Source organism: Sinohyriopsis cumingii, chromosome 1 (assembly GCF_028554795.1).
Source record: "Sinohyriopsis cumingii isolate HCF-2022 chromosome 1, ASM2855479v2, whole genome shotgun sequence".
In the NCBI taxonomy this organism is placed as follows: domain Eukaryota; kingdom Metazoa; phylum Mollusca; class Bivalvia; order Unionida; family Unionidae; genus Sinohyriopsis; species Sinohyriopsis cumingii.
In genome coordinates, this window is record NC_142961.1 from 19,768,199 (window position 1) to 19,790,522 (window position 22,324).

At 36.3% G+C, this 22,324-nt stretch overlaps 1 protein-coding gene across 2 annotated transcripts; it reads left to right on the forward strand.

The window, feature by feature from the left end:
• The first annotated feature begins 1,269 nt into the window (after nucleotides 1–1,269).
• LOC149806516 (uncharacterized) lies at nucleotides 1,270–11,834 on the forward strand. 2 transcript variants are annotated; one of them, XM_089954095.1, is made up of 7 exons: nucleotides 1,272–1,494; nucleotides 1,900–2,205; nucleotides 3,268–3,567; nucleotides 4,407–4,664; nucleotides 6,333–6,458; nucleotides 6,978–7,083; nucleotides 9,349–11,834. In XM_089954095.1, the coding sequence occupies exons 1-7, from the start codon at nucleotides 1,422–1,424 to the stop codon at nucleotides 9,728–9,730; spliced, it is 1,551 nt and encodes a 516-aa protein (XP_089810221.1). In that variant the 5' UTR covers nucleotides 1,272–1,421; the 3' UTR covers nucleotides 9,731–11,834. The 2 variants fall into 2 exon arrangements, with proteins under 2 accessions (XP_089810232.1, XP_089810221.1); XM_089954106.1 differs by lacking the exon at nucleotides 3,268–3,567 and having other exon boundaries at nucleotides 1,270–1,494.
• The last annotated feature ends 10,490 nt before the right edge of the window (nucleotides 11,835–22,324 follow it).

Genomic DNA, 22,324 nt, shown 5'->3' on the forward strand with positions numbered 1-22,324 from the left:
TATATTTTTAATGAGAAAAGTTACTTTCTTGCAAGAATTTAAGCTCTATATTCCAATATCATAACAAACCCAAGGAATAAACTGTGATTATGACTGGCTGAAAAAGTTTTTGTGTCAGTCCTGTATGAAATAAAAATCAACACGAATAATATATTACAATATAAAAACAACAATTAAAAATGTCAGACTCCATTCCTTATTGTACTTTCTCAACGAAATAATTTCGTGATAAACAATCACCTTTCACTGGATTAACAGGGTGATTGGGCAAATGAAAATACCTATTCATGACCGATAATCTTACTGCCCTTACCCCCACCCTACCCGCCTAACTCTGAGAGTATAATAAAAGGTATTCATTAGTTATCAGTCGCATCATGTGCTGATTTTTTATTATTTTGTGTGGCATGGGAAGTTCATGATCATAATTTCTTAACATCATCATCATCATCATCATTATCATTAGTATTATTATTATTATTATTATTACTATTTTAAAATCCTGTCGATATTAACGTCAAACGCATATTCTTATTTGATTTTCTACTTATCTCTTGTCTGTTATTATCATATTTGCTTTAGTTATTTTAATTAATAATTAAATCTCAATTAAATCTGAATGTACTTTTAAAATTTTATTTAACAGCGTTTTCATTGAAAGGTTGAAAAAGACACATGGGCAATACTCTACTCCCCCTTCAGACCCCGTTTTTGCATTGATTTTAATTAATCTTTCTGTTGTATATTTTGGTGGTTCGTGAATGAAAAGCATTATATTACAAAAATATCACTTTCTGAAGTTGCTGATATGAAAACTAATTGTTTGATAATTAAAACAAAATATTACACGACATACATGTTAATGTTAGAAAAATACACACCAGGTATTCCATGAGCAATATTATTACCTATATAAAAATTATCCATGATAGTCTGTCCTGTTCTTAGGTGCTAAGTATAAGTAGTATTTCTCATATTCTATGTGAATGCACCATCTTTCTCTCTCTCTCTCTCTCTCTCTCTCTCTCTCTCTCTCTCTCTCTACCATTTTGGCATTATATTTCATTCATCAAAGATCTGTATATTAACACATCCATCTTTTCCTTCACATCGTCAAGCATTTGTTCTCATCTCAGGTCCAGTCCTTTACTTGCATTGTCGATTCGAAATAAAAAGGTCATATCCCTGTAACCCATGCAAAACTATACAAAATAAACAGGACATTGAACAATGAAAGAAAGTAGATCGGACATCCAGTTATTCAGGCTATGGTCTTAAACATTGAACATTTTCACATGGTAATGAATATGGTATATAAATACAGTATACCACTGGCTAGGCAAACAGAAATGGATGTGTAAGATCACTGGCTGGAGATCTTGCAGAGACATAAATGTTATAGAGTTCTCCAGTAAAGAAAGATGGCGGGGCTTGGAACACCTGCTTTTGCGGCCTTACTGTTCCTGTATTTGCATCATATGAACGTAAATGCAGGTATTTTTCTTTCTTCCTTGGTACTGATACTATCGTTATTTGCTCTTCATGCTGTCCTTTCTCCATTTTATTCTCAATCGCTTTATCAGAAAATGTAAGCGTACCAGAACATATACAGAAACAATAGCGATGCTATTTATATCGTCGTTCTCATCATCTTTATCATCATCACATTATCAAATATGACTATCATGTAATGCAACTTCCTACAACTATATAGTATAAATGATATCTAAATGTCTGAAGTCTGAATCTATCCTATAGCCTTCCATTGATATATCGTATACACTAGACTGGTTATTTCCATAATGACAATTTAACCAGTTTATATGTCATTAGATGTATGCATACTTTTGTACACAACTTTCCCACCAATCAGTCCTTTGTTCAAACTATATTTTCAAGGAACGTATTTTGCCGTACCGGGTGACGATGTATTCTTCAATATATCCCTGACAAGTGCTCCTCTGGACAATAACTTCATCTCACTAGAGAAGAGCCCAGATGACAAGCTCATGGTGTTCCTAAGCAGGGTGAATCCTCCAGAAATTGCTGGTAGATACAGAGGTCGGATTAATTACACAGGGAATATGGCGCAAGCAGAAATGACTTTCTGGCTTTACAAAGTGTCGATAGAGGACGCGGGAGAATTTCGAGTCGTTCTTGTCGGATTTGGAGCAGTTCTTGGCTCACAGATCCTCGCTGTTGCAGGTTATAATCAATATTCATTTTTGTTCCTCTTCTCTTTCCTTCAGTTTATCACTAATAGCACATAGAATCATCTATGAATGTTTTAAAATGTGTAGAAGTATAGTGAGATGTACTTGCCGCATACTGTCTCACTATCGATGTGAATAGTCACTTTTGTTGATAATGTTTTTTAATTATTGGCATTGTCTTTTGATTTTCATTGTACACCGTCTATTGAGATCTGTTTAGTACAACAAACTGTATTGTGTAATTTGAAATTAATATTTGCTTGAACTGTACAAATTTAATTGAAACGCATGCAACTGTTATATAAGTGGCATTGAAAGAGGTATCTTGTCTATACATCTGGATCAGTAGCTATGCCACAGTATATTAATTCATTAGGATCCATGTATGGACTATTCGATTAAACGTACTTTGCAATTCTTGCCAATTATCCATAATGACTAGGATGGCAGATCAAATACAACAAATGTTGTTTAAAGGAAACTCAGATTTAGAACATATCTGAATACTAGTCGATATAAGATTTATAAAATAATTTAGAACATGTCTGAATACTAGTCGATATAAGATTTATAAAATAATTTTGAACATGTCTGAATACTATTCGGTATAAGATTTATAAAATAATTTAGAACATGTTTGAATACTAGTCGATCTAAGATTGATAAATTAATTTAGAACATGTCTGAATATTAGTCGATATAAGATTTATAAAATAATTTAGAACATGTCTGAATATTAGTCGATGTAAGATTTATAAAATAATTTACGTTTGTCTTGCTGCCATGAACGAAATTGTATTCACAGTAAATCCGTTCCAATGATCACAAGCGGTTGCAGCATTTGCATCACACGGGGTTAGACAGTGGCGGTCATTAGGGTATAGCGACGGGGTTAGACAGTGGCGGTCGTTAGGGTTTTAATTTTGAGAGTATTGTGGAACGTGCGTGAAACGAGACCTTTCTATGCCGTGATCAGTCTTACTGACATAGAAATAAAGCAACACACATTTTAATTTTTTTTTGACGTATAGCAGAAACTTGCTCAATATTTCAGGGCGTCCAGATACCCCCACAATAGTTGAGAGAACACTTGCTCAGGTCAACAAGGACTATGTCATGGAATGTAAAACTCAGTCTAAGAGCAGACCAGAAACAAACGGATTTCAGATGAGTTTCACCTGGACACTAAACGATACCAACTTGGGGAATAACTCAATTCACACTGTAAGAGAACAAATACTTAGTATCCACCGGCTGCAAAGAGAAGATCGTTTTGACAAATACTCATGCATAGCGTATGACAGCCAGAAACTGCCGTCAAGTGCAAGCAACTACTATCAGATTGACCCAAAGTGTAAGAGCAAATAATGGCTTTGCATATGTTTTCTGCATCAAAGTCCGTCAACACCACCGTCATCTTTGTATACAAAATCATCTAGCTTGCAACTTGATCTGTACTTAGACGTCGTATTTAGTTCACATCCCCAGGTTTTGTTTTTGTTGTTTTTGGTGTGGGTTTTTTCTCAAGCTTTCAAATAAGAAATGCCTTCACTAACGCCATGCCTCATCTGAGAATATCTGTATAAATTAGCATTGTGCAAAAGAACAGCTACATATCAACCCTACCGGCGTAGAAAAGATGCGTGTTGAAAGAACGTATTAAATTAATAAACAATACAAGAAACATGGTGTCGGTGAAAATGAATATTTTTAAGATTTGCAGAATATCGAACTTGAGTATTTTCTTCTGATTCTATTTAAAGACATTTTTGAAAGAGTGTGTATGTGTTGGCTTGTGCGTGTGTTTATTGTTTCATCAAGAACCACGCGTATTTCAAAGTTTTACTATCGTTGCAATAGCTGTCCATATTGAATGCTACAGATACTTGGATTGCTTTATTTATAGCTGAAGTATAATGGTGATACGAAAATCTGGTTCAAAAACTGTTACTATATCGGCAGCTTTACTTTGCTCTAAATATGTTTGAAATACAAGAAAAACCCGACAAACAACCTATTTTATGTTTGAAATACACGAAAAACCCGACAAACGACCTATTTTATGTTTGAAATACACGAAAAACCCGACAAACCACCTATTTATGTTTGAAATTGACGAAAAACCCAACAAACGACCTATTTTATGTTTGAAATACACGAAAAACCCGACAAACGACCTATTTTATGTTGTAGATGGTCCATCAGAAGAGTTGACTCTAGATCCGTCAAACAGGACATATTTTGTTGAAGAAGGTTGTCAGATGAGGAATATCACGTGCTCTGCAGACTGTCACCCTGATTGTATGTTTACATGGGGCAGGGGTATAAGACAGGGTGCAAAATTGTCTTTGGGTGTAATTGATATTGACAAGGGCGGAAATTACACATGTACTGCTCAGAATCCAATTACCAACGTCAGCTGGACAACATCTATAGAAGTAATCCTTACCAGTAAGTGTTGTAGCTTTCATTATTCATTTAAAACCTTTATATTCAAACAAACTGCAAAGCGGTCACTGGTATATAAGGACCATATGAGGGAATACATCAATGTCGAAACATATTGTTATGTATATTTAATTTGTATTTTTTTCTGGATCATTATATGTTATGTTTAATGTATTAAGTAATCTGACATTGGCCACAATCAAGTTCATTTATTTGATAAGCAATATAATACATAGCTAGATATTTCGTTATGACTGTCGATGACTTAATTAGATTATTATTAATGTAAACATATTTACTTGAATTTAAATTAAAGATACAGTCTTGATTCTGACCTCGGAATGTTCTAGAATGGAAATTTCCTTTAGGTGGCAGAGTATTTTCGGATAATGGTAAATGCGACTTTGGTCAAGCAGACGGCTTTATAATCTTGTTTATTTAAAAATTACCCCTTCTTCTTTAACATCTTTAGCAGAATCGTTTTTATTGTTATGTTCAGTATTTGATTTGGGTGGATTTAATTATTCAAATTATTATTCACTGGAAACACAAAGTACTCATCTGTAATATTTTTTGACTGGAATATTAATCTGAAATTATAGCGAATTCAGATATTGATGTATTTGGTTTATTTTATTGTGATACATCAAAAGATTGTTATCACGTCGCCACACTACAGGACACTGACACATTATCATATTCGAGATTACAGGAACATCAACACATTCAATATTGCACAAAAAATTTGGAATACCATTGGTCTTTAGTTGGAACTTTACTCATTAGGATAGAGCTTGTATGACTATATTGGATTTAAATAAAAATACTGTTAAGTTTTTTTTAAATTTTCACTTTGTATTTAGAGAGAAAAAACTATTTGTTGAATTTTACAAAACTTGTTGGTTTTCACTCTTTTCTGTTACATAGGATAAGGCCATATGGTCATAATAATATCACATGAAAATATGTATGAATTGCTTGTAAATTATGTTTCGAAATACTTTTCATTCTCTTTTCACCTGCCAATAAAGACAACTAGATTGATCTTCTAAGTGGTCGTTATAGACAGGTTTGACTGGATATTAGGCTGGACACGTAGGCACCAAACATATATTTTGACAAGATCATAATAATGGACTTCAGTTAAAGCTTTGTCTTGGTAAAAAAGAGAAACAAAATGCATCATTGTTTGGTTCTAAATTATGATTTTAATGATTTTCCTCATCCCTATATACCAGTAAAATGTTCAATGAAAATCAAATGAAAAACATTTCATATCATGAAAGTTATTTTTTTTTTACTTCTCTTATTAAGCAATGGCTTGTCCGAATGCCGAGACAAGTAGTGAACCAATAAGCCTCTGCTTGTCGGTACAGCATTTCAAAAAATGTCAAACGTTACATTTGTATGCCTCGTGAAAGTATGGCCTCAGTAGTTTAGCATGGACGTATGAGAAAATCACGAAACTATTATCACCAGTTACAAGGGATTCAAAAGACTTTATATGACGAACCAGCATTAAGTACCTGTACTGACTGTTTGGACATGCAGCCTAACTTACCGATATAACCCCATATTTTTCCTGAAGGTGAATATGCAACACTTCATAAAATTATTCTCCGGGATTATTGTTAGAACAATGTTCCTCAATATCAATTATTTTTCTTCCAGCCGGAAACAACTTCTCCTGTCAGAGGGGTACTTGTGGGGTAGAAATGTGTTCATCGCCAACTGCTACTACTAAACAAACCGCGGAAAGTGGACGCATATCGTGTACAGACGAATCTTGCCGCAATTGTAAGTAAACTAACATGTCACTCCACGATTATTTACCATTTCGTTATATTGGAATCTAATAGCGAGCATAGTCTCTTTCTCTCCCTATCTCTCTCTTTCTCTCTCTCTCTCTCTCTCTCTCTCTCTCTCTCTATATATATATATATATATATATATATATATATATATATATATATATATATATATATATATATATAATCAATCGAAAATCATGGTTGTATTTTCAATGCTAAACATTACACACGTTGTTGATATCGTTCGAAACTGTAAATAGTGTGTAGCTCATTGTAAGTTATGTTTCTCATCTTCCTGATATTCATTTAAAAAGTTTTTCTTGATTGACCAATAAAGGTTATTAATTCCGTTTAAGTCATGTATTTGCTGCATCTGAAAATGTAGTCTTCATCTTCAATAGGAACAGTTTCTGGTGGACGTGTATTGGTTGGGCAGGAGCTAATTATAGAACCTATGTTTTTTCCATATACGTTGGGTACATTAATAAATTACACTCCGTTTCAGCTAAGCCAGAGAAAGACGAATTTCCTGTGGTTATGGTGACCGCATCGGGTGCAGCTTTTGCCTGCATAAACCTAGGGATCATTCTTGCATGCTACAAATCGTACAGGTATAAAATATTTCGCTTGTATATTGATTAAGAAACGTCCTTACAATTGAAAGCAGTAAATCAGCCTAATGAACTCCTCTGGAAGTCTGTCTATTGGGAACATGCAAGCTAGAATTCAGTTTGCAAAGCATCTATACCCCTACTGGAGGCCAAAACAGTCTAACTCCACATAAATCCAAAATTATGAACAATTTAAAACATTATTTAATAATATGTTGAACATTTAAATAGATTATGTATACTCATGCAAATAACTAATGGAATAAGCCTACCTTATTTAGTTTTGGATTAATGGTACAAAATAAATTTGCCCCGAAAAATGTGTGCAAATAATTTGTAAAGCTAGTTCTTAGAAAAGATAATTTCTCTTATGGCCTGAAACTTTAAGAAGGCCAAGTTTTTGCTTCATCGTGCTAAAAGGGTTATTGCCAAAAATATTGAAGGACAAGGGGTGACAAAATGTGTGCAAATTGAAAATTCATTTTATGGCATGATCATCTAACCACTTTATGTACATATGTAATATACATACTAATAATACAAACGTGTAAACTAAATTTAATTTGCTTGCATCAATTAAAGTGGCTGTTCCTTATTCGTCCTAACATAGTTTCTTCACAAAAGTACTAGTTTATGAAGTTCAAAATGTGTTAAAAAGTCAAATAAATTGCATTTGAAGCCCGACAATCTACGCGGTTAATTTATTGTGCACATTGTCCTGGATTTAGGCTTAAAGGTTTGTGTGCTATCATGCTTAAGCCTATTCGAGACAGGTGCACGGAGGTACTGATGGAAAGCTGCAACACAATATGTCCACTCGTGTTATCGAGTTGAGACATCTAAAGAATTATTGACTAAGAATAAAAGAGTATTTGAAACTTGTCCGAAAATTATAAATAAATTTAAATATGACGTTCACAAATGGTGAGACTGAATGTTATGCCACTGATAAAACGAACTAGTGTCATTATCAATCACATATAGGAAGGCCTTTGTCATTCAAAACATGCCAATTAAGGCAAGAAAACTACATGTATCATAGTGGTTGTTATTTAAAACATGCCAATCAAGGCAAGAAAACTACATGTATCATAGTGGTTGTTATTTAAAACATGCCAATCAAGGCAAGAAAAATATATGTATCATAGTGATTGTTATTTAAAACATGCCAATTAAGGCAAGGAAAATACATGTATCATAGTGGTTGTTATTTAAAACATGCCAAGACAAACCTTAAGAAGCTATCTACCGAATAAACGACCAGCAAAAAAATTATTTCCTTTACCAAAGAACGTAAATAGAGCGCATGCATGTTCAGTTATCATGACCTATGCTTTATGCTATGTTGATACACAGAGTCAAATGTGACAGAACACTTGATTGACCCATATTGTTGTAAGAGTTGAATAAGACAACTGCTTATATGCTGTAAAGATGAAAAGGTCAACAGGATACTTGATTTTAACAATAGCTATTCTCCCTCATTTGTTTTAGCCTTTTTGGGTGATAATAAACAAATATACGACAAAAATCTTTTATTTGTTTTGACAATGCTTTCTGAAACTCAGTTTCACACGTGACTCAGCTCGTCTTTGTTCAATATCTACATTCCGTTTCCGTCGAACATACCATTTACATTGGCATTTGTTGAAAACATGCATCTAAATAAAGTTCAAAACGACTAATATATTTTACATTTAATGTATCATCCTCACCACAACATTCTCTTAAAGATAAAATGTATTCAAGTTCACACGAAAATAGTCATTAAATATTAATTTGTTAAAATATGTAAACATGTTCCACTTAAAAATCATGTCTGGAACCTGTATTTAATACCGTGGATGTAAATGTGTATATATATATATATATATATATATATATATATATATATATATATATATATATATATATATATATATATATATATATATAAAATTGACATAATTGTATAGCTGTCTAGCGGTATGTATTGGTTGATGCAATGGATTGTTGGATGCATAGAGAGCTGAATGGTCAAATGGATGGATGAGCGGTTGCAAAAATTAAAAGATGGATGCTTTGCAAAATGTAAAAATGAATTAATAGCAAAATAATTTTGATTTAAAGATAGCCCAGAATGTCCTTATCATCCCATCTACAGCAAATTCCTATAAATAGCTACACCCCCGTAACTCTGCATGTCACATGGTAGAGAGAATATACAATTATTTTTCAGAGATAAACAAGTGCAGAATGGACCTGAATGATACATTTTATTTTCAGAATTAGACATGTGAAGTCTAGTATAACTACAACTGTCCTGCACGATTCTAATGATAACATTTCCCGTCGTGTGGATCAGGCACGTGAGGATGTTCCGAATAGAGAAGACAGATATTCGACCATTGACGAAGTCCTTCCAAAAGAAATTGTTCCTTCAGCAGAGACGACTTTGACATCGGAGAGCTTCAGAAAGAAAACAACAGCAGTCAGGTATACGAGACAACCATTAGTCAGTTCAAGAAAGACATCGTCAACTGCCGATTCTGGTATCGAAGAAGAATTTGAGACACCGAGTTCTGACTGCCTTCAGGATAACGTTTTGCCAGAGGAGACGAGTGGTCTAATTTACATTCAACCTCATTTCAGTTCAACTGAGGACTAAATAATCTCGACTTCGATATATATATATATATATATATATATATATATATATATATATATATATATATATATATATATATATATATATATATAGTTTTATGGAAAATATAGTGACATAGTGACATAAAGTTGCAAATCTTATTTCCTTTGAACATTTACAATTTTATTAAGTTGAAAGTGTTAATTATTATTTTATAAACATGTCTTGAATATTTTACTTTGTGAATGTTCTCTTAAAGCGTAGTCGGTTAGAGCAAAGTTACTGACGCTGCACCGTTCTATCATTTTCTTTTATAAAGCAAAGTTTGAGATGTGTCCTACTTGACGCTGCACCGTTCTATCATTTTCTTGTATAAAGCAAAGTTTGAGAAGTAACCTACTTGACGCTGCACCGTTCTATCATTTTCTTGTATAAAGCACAATTTCCATCACAGTACAAACAATCTTCAGAAGAAAGGATTTACGAATGTGTTTGATTGACCTCTTTAAATGAAGCAATCATCAGCGAGTGTTTACTTTATTTAGTGAAACAACCGGAATTACACATACTGTAGAGAGTTTTTAATGGGAAATGTACCACGACAAACCGGAATTACACATACTGTAGAGAGTTTTAAATGGGAAATGTACCACGACTAACCGGAATTACACATACTGTAGAGAGTTTTTAATGGGAAATGTACCACGACTAACCGGAATTCCACATATGGCAGAGATTTTATTGTGAAATGTACCACGGCTAAGCATATAATGTAACCATCAGCCATCTAGCAGTAAACTGCACGCTGATGTCTTAGAAAACTAAAGGGAAAGAGACCCTACATAACATTTTTTCAGATGGTGTTCTTTCTGTGGAAAGGCTAAACCTCTTCACAAGATGTAATAATTCTCCGATTCCAAAGACAAATTATTCCCGAATGAAGTGTAAATCTTATCATAAACTTCATATTTAGGGACGAATTATTTGTTTGTATTTTTTCAAAGTTTCCAATATACTTGATTTCGTATTAATTCACTTTCTTGCTTATTTTTAATTGTTTTTCTTGGATCTGGTTCTTGGCATTTTGCCAGATTTAATATTTAATCCAGATATATTCCCATTAACTAAATGCATCTACATTTATTCGAATCTTAACAGAACCTTCATAATAAGCAAATTATTAAAACTGATCCTAATGTTCTTTCCAAAGACAATTAAAACAGACGAAATTAACGGAATTAGTCAACGCTGATATAAGAATATATTCCGTTTGTTTTCTCTTGCAATTTGGATCCTAAAATAAACAAGTTAGATATCGATTTCGGATGTTTGGACGAATATTTTGCTGCGCTGCAATCATTATTGACTTGAAAAATGTACGTGTTTGGCCATTCAACATTTTGGATGTTTACTATCGACGAAATTGTGGTCATAATGTATGTAATGGTAGAAATAAAGTTATTTCAAACTAAATTATTCGTAACGAACTGAAGCTTCTGGATATCAAGAAATCCCTCAGAATCTGGCCTATACATCTAACTATTAGAGAGATTCCTTAAAGGTCACCTGCCATACTTCAATATTTTTCTTTTTACATCAGATTTGCATTACATGATTAAAAGTAGTTATACTCGCACAGAAAGAACAAAAAAAAATATCACGCGTAAAGAAGAAATACTAATTTAATTGCTCGAAATAGAAGTATAAAACTCTGTTACTTCCTCTTAGTTATGAAGACATGAATGGATTTTGGTATACGTGGCATAACCGATAAATATATGCATACGATATTGATATATCGGGAGCTTCATTGAAGAGAAACACCGAGCTTCATTCACCAATCGAGACGGACTAAGTTGATTTTAAAGCTGATGTTGATCATACCATTTGAAATTGTTCCTTATAACTTTTTATGATCATGAAGAAAAAATATCATGCCAGTGAATGCAATAAATTTTTGGAAAAGAAACGTGATTAAATTGATTTTATTAGTATTTAACTTTGCTGAAATCTTCTCTATTATTTCTCCCGAGGCTTCATCACATTTTTTATAACGTCCACATATAGTAATCAACCAATTGCATGCGTTGAATGTGATTTTTTAAATAAAAAGGATTTTGAGCAATGCCATTCTAAATATTCTTTTGAAATTGGACTGGTTTGCTTACATTTAGTCCCTTGATCGTGGAATATTTGCAATTTATTTTATTTTGATAAAGCAATATGGAAGTAGTATACTGAAGTCACTTTTCTCATGGGGTACATAATCACACAATATTTCTCCTTTTTACGCAGTGGAACACAGTTGGTGAAATCGATTAATTTAAATTCCAAATCAAACAAAATTATTTTAGTTCAACAAAAATCAATCAATGTGCTATGAATACATAAATGTGTGAGGGGTGCGGCTCTCTTTTCAATATCCTCACGACTAATTAATAAACCCACTTTGTGGGAATTAAACGGTAGTACATGCCCATGGGCGAAAATGACCTTACTACAAGATCAGTCAGCCAGTTGTACCATTCGTCCTTAATGCAAGGTCAGTCAGTTATACCATTCGTCTTTAATACAAGGTCAGTCAGTCAGTCATTCGTACCATTCGTGGTCCACAAGAAAAGAAGAAACTATGGAAAATAGGAAGACAAAAAAGTTGCAGGAAGCGGTAGACGTCTTAGTGGACACAGAGCAGTTACTTGAGCAAGTAAAGGTTCAATGTTACAATTTAAGCCGTGTTCGCCGGGAAGTGATTGCACTCCAAAGACCTAACATTCTGCAAAAATAAGTTATAGAGGATGAAGTCGCGAAGATAAAGACAAGGGGGGGGGGGGTGCTAAGGAAAGAAAAGATAAGGAAAGTAAGAAGAATCATACCATTTGACCTATATTGCATAGTTGAGGTCAGTCACTTGCAACACTGTTGCCATTTCTCCCCATGCTAATTTCTCCTTGTCCACGTACAGTCCAATCTGTCCTTATATTGCCCCATATACATATTGTCATTTTATTTGGGGATATAAAATAACTTATTTTTCTTCATAAAATGAGCATAGAATGAAAAAAATTGCCCCAAAAAATTCTGTGGATTCATTTATTCAAATTATTATTCACTGAAATTTTGTTAAAATGCTGATTAATAATAATCTTGGACTGAAAACATTATTTGGAATTATTTTGAATTCAGACAATGACATTTTTGATTATGTTATTTTGATACATCAAAGGACTGTCAGCACATCGTCATAATCCAGGCAACTGGCACATTAACACATTAGAGACTGCAGGCATATCAATGTATTCAATATTGGTATTTAATTAGAGTGCCACTTGATTTCAGTTGGAACTTCATAAACTTAGACTTGTGATAGGACTATTAGGACTTTATTTCACAATACTGTAAGTTCTTTTTTTACATTTTCACTTTGTATTAAACGGAAATAAATTGCTTTTTAAATTTTACAAAACGTGTTAGCTTTCACTCTTTTCTGTTGCTAAGTTAAAGACCATAGAGTCGCAACACGAGTAAAAGAAATCTGGTAAAATTTACTACACAGAATGTCGACAAATTCCCCCAAAAGACACAGATCTTTGCGATTATCGCCCATGACTAAAGCCAGGTTTAATGTTGTATGTGTGTAAATCTTAAGCGAGCGAACCAGCCGCTAATGCAATTTCAATTAGAAAATGGTGAATATTGTTCAATATTCAGTCAAAAATTGTGATCACAAACCGAAAAAGGGCTATTGTTTTCCTTTTCTAAATGATGAATGAGGCAGACAATGGGGTTCAACCTATTTTATTGTGTCAAACCGGGAAGTACTACAGTGAGCAGTCTGAATAAGCCATAAAGCGTATTCTTTAATCATTTCTTCCTTCTCCATGTTTATCGCAAGCGATCAAATCAACATAATAATAATAATAATAATAATAATAATAACAATAATAATAGCGCTGCTAACAATCAATTCAACTTCACGATCTGAAATTTATAAATTAGGATTTTTTCATTACATAATTATTTTGCCTTTAGTAGAACTTCATTTGGAACAAACTTTACAAAACTAAATCGCGAATATAACATAGCTACCTCGGTAAGTGAATCGTAAAATACTAACGTGAGTGGTATTGATTATTTTTTTTACCGCGATAGTTACATTAAACTTTGCACCTTTACAATGTGTGTTGAACACGTGTCATTAGCCGGTGCTAATAAATGGACATAGAACACAATTAATTTTACTATATGTTCTCTACATTTATTTCTCAGTACTGACCTTTCCATTGTGAGACAATCAATACAAATCATACGTTAATCTAAAATACCTTCAAAGGTGACTTCACGGTGAAGTTCTTGTCAAAGGTTGTCCTGCTCTTTACTGAGATGCTGGACTGTCAACATAGCAGCATGTAAACAGAACACAGATTTCACTTCCGGATCATCAACCAAGGCCTTATTATTCACTGTGCACTGTCGTCGAAATACACACAGACAACAATACCCTGAGTTCATATTCTCAAGAATAAACAATTACCTTTAAATTCCTACCAAACAAGCATAAATAAAACTCTTCTATCACCACCAAAATGAGAAAGGGAAAAATGTTCTAAAAATAGACTAGAACTGCGTACTGAACTGGAAGTACTAATTGTGACCCGATTCCAAATGGCTGGTCCTGAAAAACTCTCATTTCTGCATAAGGTCAGAAGTGTTCCGAAACAGTTTCAGCTTGTACAAACTCTGGAATGATGAACTGGACTCCTTCCTTGCATTCATTCATAAAGGTCTTGTTTGTTAAGATCCAAACTACGCATACTGAGTATGTGGACATTTATCTCCCTTGTTTTTGCCCTTTTCGTTTTCCTCCTGTATTGCTATCAAATGTAACGTTTGGCACAGGTGCATTATTACAGCTCTATAGTCTTCAAATAAGTAATTTTATTTTTTTTTTAAAAAAGGGGGGAAGCAACAAGCTTTGTAAAATTCAACAAATAATTGATTTCCGTAGAATACAATGTGAAAATGTAAAAGTACTCAATGGAATAAACTTTATTATCTTTTTTCATCGAGATTTCTCTTCTTGTTCTTCTTCTTTTTCAACATATTGGAAATTTCCGGAAGCAGCAGAGAGACTGAGCCCACCAACTATTTCGTCCAACAGGACCATCTATCGAAAACTTTTCTGATAGAAGTTCTTATTTCACAAAATAAACCCTTCTATCCAGAAACTATGATGACTAAATCCTCTTTTCTGGCTAGAAGGGTTATTTCGACAGCGATAACTCACTATAAAAATGTTTCTTGACCGGGGTGACGTCGACGACGACGTTGGTGGCCCAGTCTCTCTGCTGCTAGCGATGTAAAATATTTTATGATTTCTGTTGTGAATTAAAAATTTAAGTTAACAATAATGGCCAACATCGGAGAAGCACATTCCGCTAGACTAGCTCGAGAGCGACTAGAAGCAATAAAAAAATTTCTTCCTGTACGAGATTCTGTTAGAGAAAAATTACAAGCACGGCAGCAAGCACAAGTTGAATTTGCAACAGGTGCAGAACAATTATTTAAACCAATTACTGAGCCAACAAAAAAGATCGCTGAAGCCACAACAGCAACACAGCAAGTTATCGCGGAATTACCAAAACAGATCAGCGAAGCAATGAAGTCTGCTGATGAAACACGTGCTGAGATCCAAGACGATAAGGATATTGTCGAGGATCTATCTAAACCAGAATTAAAAACTAGATATTTTTCTCAGCAGGGTTATGCAGAAGTTATAGCCAATCCTGTTGCGGTCGCTGCAGCGGGATATCAAATGCGTCATCAGCTTCTAAAGCCAGAATTTCGTAACACTCCAGAACATGAGTGCAATGCGAGGGTATTTCGTGAGTATAAAGATATTTCACAGATCAGCAAAAAATATAGGCGCGAATATGATGAGTTTGTTGAGCAAGTTAATGAAATGAAAAAGGGTATTTCAACACCAACGAAGCAGCGATCTCGACCACGAAGACAACCATCGCCTGACCCGGGTGTAACCGGTAGTGGTTTGGGGGGTGATTTTATTCCCTGCCCTGATAATATCATCAATGATGTATCACGGCTAGAAGTTCTCATCGGAGGAAAACGTGCCGGAAATAACTCTCCGGAAATAATTAATGAAGCGGCTGATATCTGTCAGCGACTATTTCGCGGCGGCATCATGGATTCTCACATCTATCGAGAACTTATTGATCGACGATTAGAGAAATAATAATTGAATAGCATGATAGTACACAATTCTCAACGTAGACCAGTCATGGTCAGAGTGATAAATTCACGACTACCAGTATACAGGATGACTTATGGAAACGGATTCGGCGATGTTGTTAAGGGTTTATTTGCGAGAGTGGCACCTAAAGCAATACCGATCGTAAAACAATTAGGCATGAAAGCCACTGATGTTATTAAAGATAAAGCTATTGGCGCTGTTGGTAGCGCTGCCGGTAAAGCATTCACGGCGATCAAGGGCAGACTATCACGACTGATACGCAGAAAACCCCCGCCGGTAAAATTACCAGCCACCGCAGACATGCCAGCGGATGTCAGTAAAGTAATAAACGAAGCTGCAAATCAAAAGCTAGCCGCGCTAGTCAACGAAATTCCTGAACAAATAAATACGAGTTTGGTCGCGGGAAGTGGTCTTCGTTTTAGACGATAATTTTTACAATAAAATGTACAAATATGAATCCGACACAGCATTCGACATAGACGAGCCAGCCTCTAAAAATGAATCAGTGCGTGATTATCAGTATTATTCTTATGACGCACGAGAACCAAACGGACGAAGACGAATTGAACTTCAGGTTCAGGATACCAGTAGATATTTCCTGCCCGCTGAAGCATTTATTGAGGTAGAAGGGAAAATTATAAAAAACGATGACACAGACTACGCGGCTGCATTTAAAGTCGGTTTTGTCAACAACGGAATTATGGCGCTGTTTAGTAGCGCTATTTATATGATTGATGGAAAAAATATCGAAGCGATTCAGAATGATGTCGATGTTGCCACAACAATAATTGGTTTAGCGAGATATTTTGATGATTATACAAGATCATCTGGTCCATCAATGATGTTTGCCAAGGACACTTCTAATCATCCTAACAGTGATCAGTATAATATAAGACGACCAAGAAACAATACCGATACCGCTGATGCTGCTGTGTGGCCGGTGGTTCATGGTGCTAATGCAGAATTTAATTTAGGTTTCGCTACACGCAGACAAACGCTAGTAGGTGATAGCAGAAATTTTTCATGTGCAATTCCACTGTCTCATATCTTTGGATTTTGCCGGGGGGTCAGAAAGGTAATTTTCGGAGCAAAACATACAGTCGTGCTTGTTAGAAAAGGCGACGACAATGATGCGCTATGGCGACCTATAGGTGATGCTGGTAAAGTAGAAATAACAAAACTATCACTGTGGATGCCAGTGCTGTCCCCTGCACTTGCCGCCGAACAGCGACTGCTTTCTTTCATGGATTAGGGTGGCAAAACGCTGCTATCGTGGCTTACAACAACCACAGATAGTATTCAAAGTAACATCAATGGTTTATTCACGTGGAATATAGCAACACAGCAGGGGGTTTCAGCGCCGCGACATATTTTCATTGCTTTTCAGGATGTTGCACGATTAGGTGATCAAACACGTTCGCATATGATATTTGATCAACTTGGTGTCACTGACGTTTCTCTGAAAATAAACGGGCATCAAGAACCAGCTGAAAATATACAATTAAATTTTGCTAACAACCATGTTGCACGTGCATATCAACGATTGACAAAGTATCTAGCGCGTGATCTAAATATCGACACTGGTTTGCAAATATCACAGTTGGATTTTATATCTCATTATCCAATCTATTACTTCTCGCTGGAGCATCTTGATTTAACCAGACAGTCTGTCGTTGATATTCACTTCAGGGCTACCGTGAATAGAGGAGCTATAGCTAATTACAGAGCCGTCGCGGTCATACTTTCCGATAAAGCAATGTTGCTTGAAGGTACTGGCGGCCGAATGAGAGTCATTGATGCACCAGTGGAAAACTTGTAACATTGTTTTAATAGCGCAATTAGATCAATATCGTATTAAATAAAATGTCATACAGTCATGTTAATGTCACACTGACTCCTGGTCAGGTGAAGAAATTACAATCGAAAAACGCGAGCACATGTGGGACATAAATAACACTAAAACACGATCAGCTAGCGGGCGGTCCAAACAAACTGTCATGGACTAAAACTCAGCTAAAACATTTCAATATCGCGAAGCAAGCAACGACTGGAGTTCGACTTGATCTCTCTCCGGCCGCGGTCAAAGATATGGTTAAGTCCGGTGGAATATTTCCACTTATTCCAATACTTGCCGCAACACTAGCACTAGCAGCAGCCGCAGCAGCAAAAGCAGCAGCGTTAGGAGCAGTTGGAACCGCAGCAGGAATGGCCCTTAAGAAAGCAGTTGGAAAAGGATATAACAAACGAGGAGGAAATATATTAGCACCATTCCTATCAGGACCACTTGCGGATAGAACAAGATCACTTATGCCAGCGATCACTGCTGCTGCTAGAACAAGACCACTTACGCCAGCGATCACTGCTGATAGAGCAATATCACTTATGCCAGCGATCACTGCTGCTACTGCTGATGCAATGAGTCGGGCCGGCTTAGGTAGATCCATAATAATGTCAGGAATATCCGGATACAGAAAAAAAACAGGCCGCGGTCTCAGACTCCCAGGAACTCCTCCGTCATGGTACCCAAAACGGTTTTGAAAACACTTCCAGCAAGCAATTTTGATTTACTTGATGCTGTTAAACAATTACGTATAAAGAATTCCAGAGGTGTATTTATGCGAGATGAATTACCAGCACGACCGGCGAGCACAGAAACAGGAATTATTAATCTCGACAACAAAGAAGGTCCTGGAACTCATTGGGTTGCTTACGCGATCGATCCACGTGGAATTATCTATTTCGATTCGTACGGGCTAGCACCGCCAGTTGAGTTTTTCAGGTACATAAAAAGATTTTCCAACATTCCAGTTTGGCAGTCAACGCTGCCAACACAAACACTGATTGATCCTCCGATATGCGGTCGTGAAGTATTAAATGTTCTTTCCGCGATAACAAAACACCCAAAAACTCCTCCGCACAAAGTCGTGCATGAATACACCACAGATGTGATTTCCAAATTTAAACAACCCCATAATTGATAATGGTTGATATTTACAGAAGATCACGCAGAACAAGGGAAGAAAAAAAAGATATTGATTTATCAGCGTATGCGACCAAAGATGAAGTTGATAATCTTTTAACGTTAACCGGGGTAGACCCGGATGAAGTTGTTATTTTTCAGGACCGACAAGGAAAACTAAAAACCAGTAACATTAAGTGGAATGACATAATTCGCAGGGTCCTTGGAGCTACCGCAGACAACATCGTTGTATTCACTGACAGCGGCAGAATCAGAGATTCGTCGATATCAATCGCGGCGCTTCGAGATGATGCACAGAAGGCTGCAGAAAGACGTGTAGCAAAGACCGGTGATACAATGACAGGTGAACTCAGCATGAACGGTAACAAAATAACTGTGTTAGCGGATCCGGAAGGCCCCGAAGATGCCACCAACAAACAATACGTAGACGCAGGCGATAGCGCCGTTGACGGTAAACTAACCACGTTGCGGGCAGAGTATGATGTTCACGTGGGCTCGTTTACAAGAATTCGAAGAAACTTCGCATAAGCTGATGAGACCATTGATAAGTTCTTTGGGGCTCCTCCAGTCATCGACATGACACTTTCTGAAATCAAGACCGACATTGACACGATCAAACAAACACAGCAAGATATCGTATCGGGTATTCCTGATATCGTTAACAAAACCAGTCTGATTTAAGTCCCCACTGGAGTTACCCCCGGGCATATCACCAACATCGTATTCACGGTATCATCGGGATTCGCAACATGGTCCCGACAAAATAATACTATCAAATATACAGCAACGGCCACTGGCGTGTACAGGTTGTCTGTGTTTTCCGCCGCTAAATTTGAAATCTTCACAACATATCCCTGGAGACATTCCACTGACAAATATTCCGGGGTTGTAACTGTAATATTAAACAGCGGAACCGAAGAAATATTTATACTTGAAGCCGCAGACAAGAAATTAACCGCAACATCTTACTGGTGGTGTTTGGAATTCGTCGCAGAAACGCCTCAATTGGTTACGTAAATAATAATAAAAATGAAATCAGCATCAACGACAACATTAGATGCCCAGCAATACCGGTATGATCAGGTACGCGAATGGCAATCAACGTTGAAAAACACCATTGACAGATGCGCAACAAAAATAAAAAAATGCAAACGGCGTGTGACCGCGCTGGACATGATAGTGTATTCGGTATCCGCGGTAGTTGCATCCACGGGTGTGCTATTGTCTGCGTTAACTCCGGTAACGACCGCAATCGCGATCACAATCACAATTTCAGCCTCAACGACGATCGCAGGAGTTGCTAATATTATCGCGAAAAAAATATCCTCGTGCGCGATAACAAAATTACACGAGTATGAGCGGCTAAACAGCGCGGCCAACAGCGCCTACTCGAAATTGTCCTACTTGATATCATCCAGCCTTGACGACACAGCAATATCAGATTCCGAATTCACGCTGATGTCCAGCATATACAACGATTACGAGCGCGCAAAGAATTTTAATTTGAAAACGATGAAGATAAATAATGACGGAGATACTTCAAGAGATAGCCGCAAATACAACTCCGGTAAGGACCACAATGATATCAATATCCTCGACGCAACCAGAATTTAATGTTAATTTTCCAACTGCAATTCCAGTTACCGAAATAGCGCTGGCACAATTACGAGTATATCACAGTTGGCCCAATATCAGGTCGACATCATTTCACGGACAGTTGCCAGATAACTCGTTTGTATTTTCGTATAAAAACAACGACGATGGAACCCCAGATTGGAACGTCATTGCGTTACCCACTGGGAGTTATCAGATCGAAGAAATCAACAACGAAATACAGCGTCAAATAAAATTACCGGAAAAGAATCAAAGATCAGCATATCAGCACACGAGCCAACGCTGTCCACGATCATCGAAATCTCAACACCGGGTTACGCCGTTGATATCTATAACAGTTCAATCAGAACCATGCTAGGGTGGCCTGAAAACCCACCACCGACACCACCAACACCACCAACACCAACGAAGTCTGATTACATGACTGACGCGCAGTCATATCATGGAATTACACCGCCATACAAAAGACAACTGGATAATATAAAAGGACCAGTGTTGATTAGCCGGGTCCCCCACACACATGAAGGTGACAGTGATATTATATTGGTTTTTTTTCACGCAGGACTGGAAGGGGGGGGGTAAGATATTTACTGTTAGACCAGGCGAAACTACTGAATATTTTAAAATTGTTAATGTGTTTCACCGAGCACAACTAGCGCATCTACGGTACCGATTCCAAGAACATATCAGCGATGTAACAGGTTCACGTGAAGAAATTATTAAACGAATTGAGATATTAAATCAGATTGCCGCGGATATGGAATATTATTACCAGCGAATAATTCAAGCAGTAATTGGCAGTAAACCCATCGATAAACGAATATTTCTAAATAAGTACTCGCTGACCGAAGCTGAACTACCGAATTTTAAATTACCAGGATATGTCCCCGTTGCCACGCTACGAAAACACGTCACTGATATCGTCGATGAATACTTCCCGGATATTCCTGACGCGTACAAGCGAATATTGCCACCGCCAACTATCCTCGGACATGATAATTCCACAGCGAGAGATGGCAGACATATTTCTCCAGGCATAGTAAATATCACTGATGTCGTCGCGGTCAATCTTGTATGTGACGTAATCGATGGCAGTTACAGCGTAACCACGACAATATCAAATCAAGCCCAGCAAGGGTTTATATTGTATTCATTTACTCCTAGAGAACCACCTGGGTTTTTGATTGTGCAAGAGCCAATCAATCCTGTATTTCTGCGGTGTCATAACCCTATGCTGACAAGGATAAATTTTAAAGTCACTGACCAACAGGGTAGACTTTTGGACCTGCGTGGGGAGACTGTTAGTATTAATTTGCTGGTAAAATCTTAAGACTTTCAATTAGCGATATCGCTATCATAATAATGTCCAAAAAGTCTTCGAATTACCAGAGTATGATTCCGATGAAGATGAAAATGTCTCCGACATTTCCACTGACAGTTCTGACATTTCCATGGAAACACAGCGTGATTGTGAATCACAAAGTGATTCTGACAGTGATTTTGTTGTCAGTGATGAAGATGATGAAACACAAAGTGTTTCCACTGACAGTGATTTCGCTGACAGTGACAGTGAATCACTTAGTGATTCCGATGATAGCCCCGTTGGCGTTTCCAACGACATCACCATCAGCGACAGCACTGTCGTAATAAATTATATTAAATGAACGCGAAAATAATAGTATGTATCAGCACGTGAAATGTTTAATACACAACAAAAGCGCGCTTGAAGAATTCATCCGAAAAATATTTACCG

What these genes read in the sequence shown, in the direction of transcription:
- LOC149806516 (XM_089954095.1), top strand. Translation starts at nt 1,422, where the DNA reads ATGGCGGGGCTTGGAACACCTGCTTTTGCGGCCTTACTGTTCCTGTAT. An exon ending in CTATCAGATTGACCCAAAGT is followed by an intron (nt 3,568 to 4,406) that starts GTAAGAGCAAAT and finishes TTTATGTTGTAG; the next exon opens with ATGGTCCATCAGAAGAGTTG. An exon ending in AGACGAATCTTGCCGCAATT is followed by an intron (nt 6,459 to 6,977) that starts GTAAGTAAACTA and finishes ACTCCGTTTCAG; the next exon opens with CTAAGCCAGAGAAAGACGAA.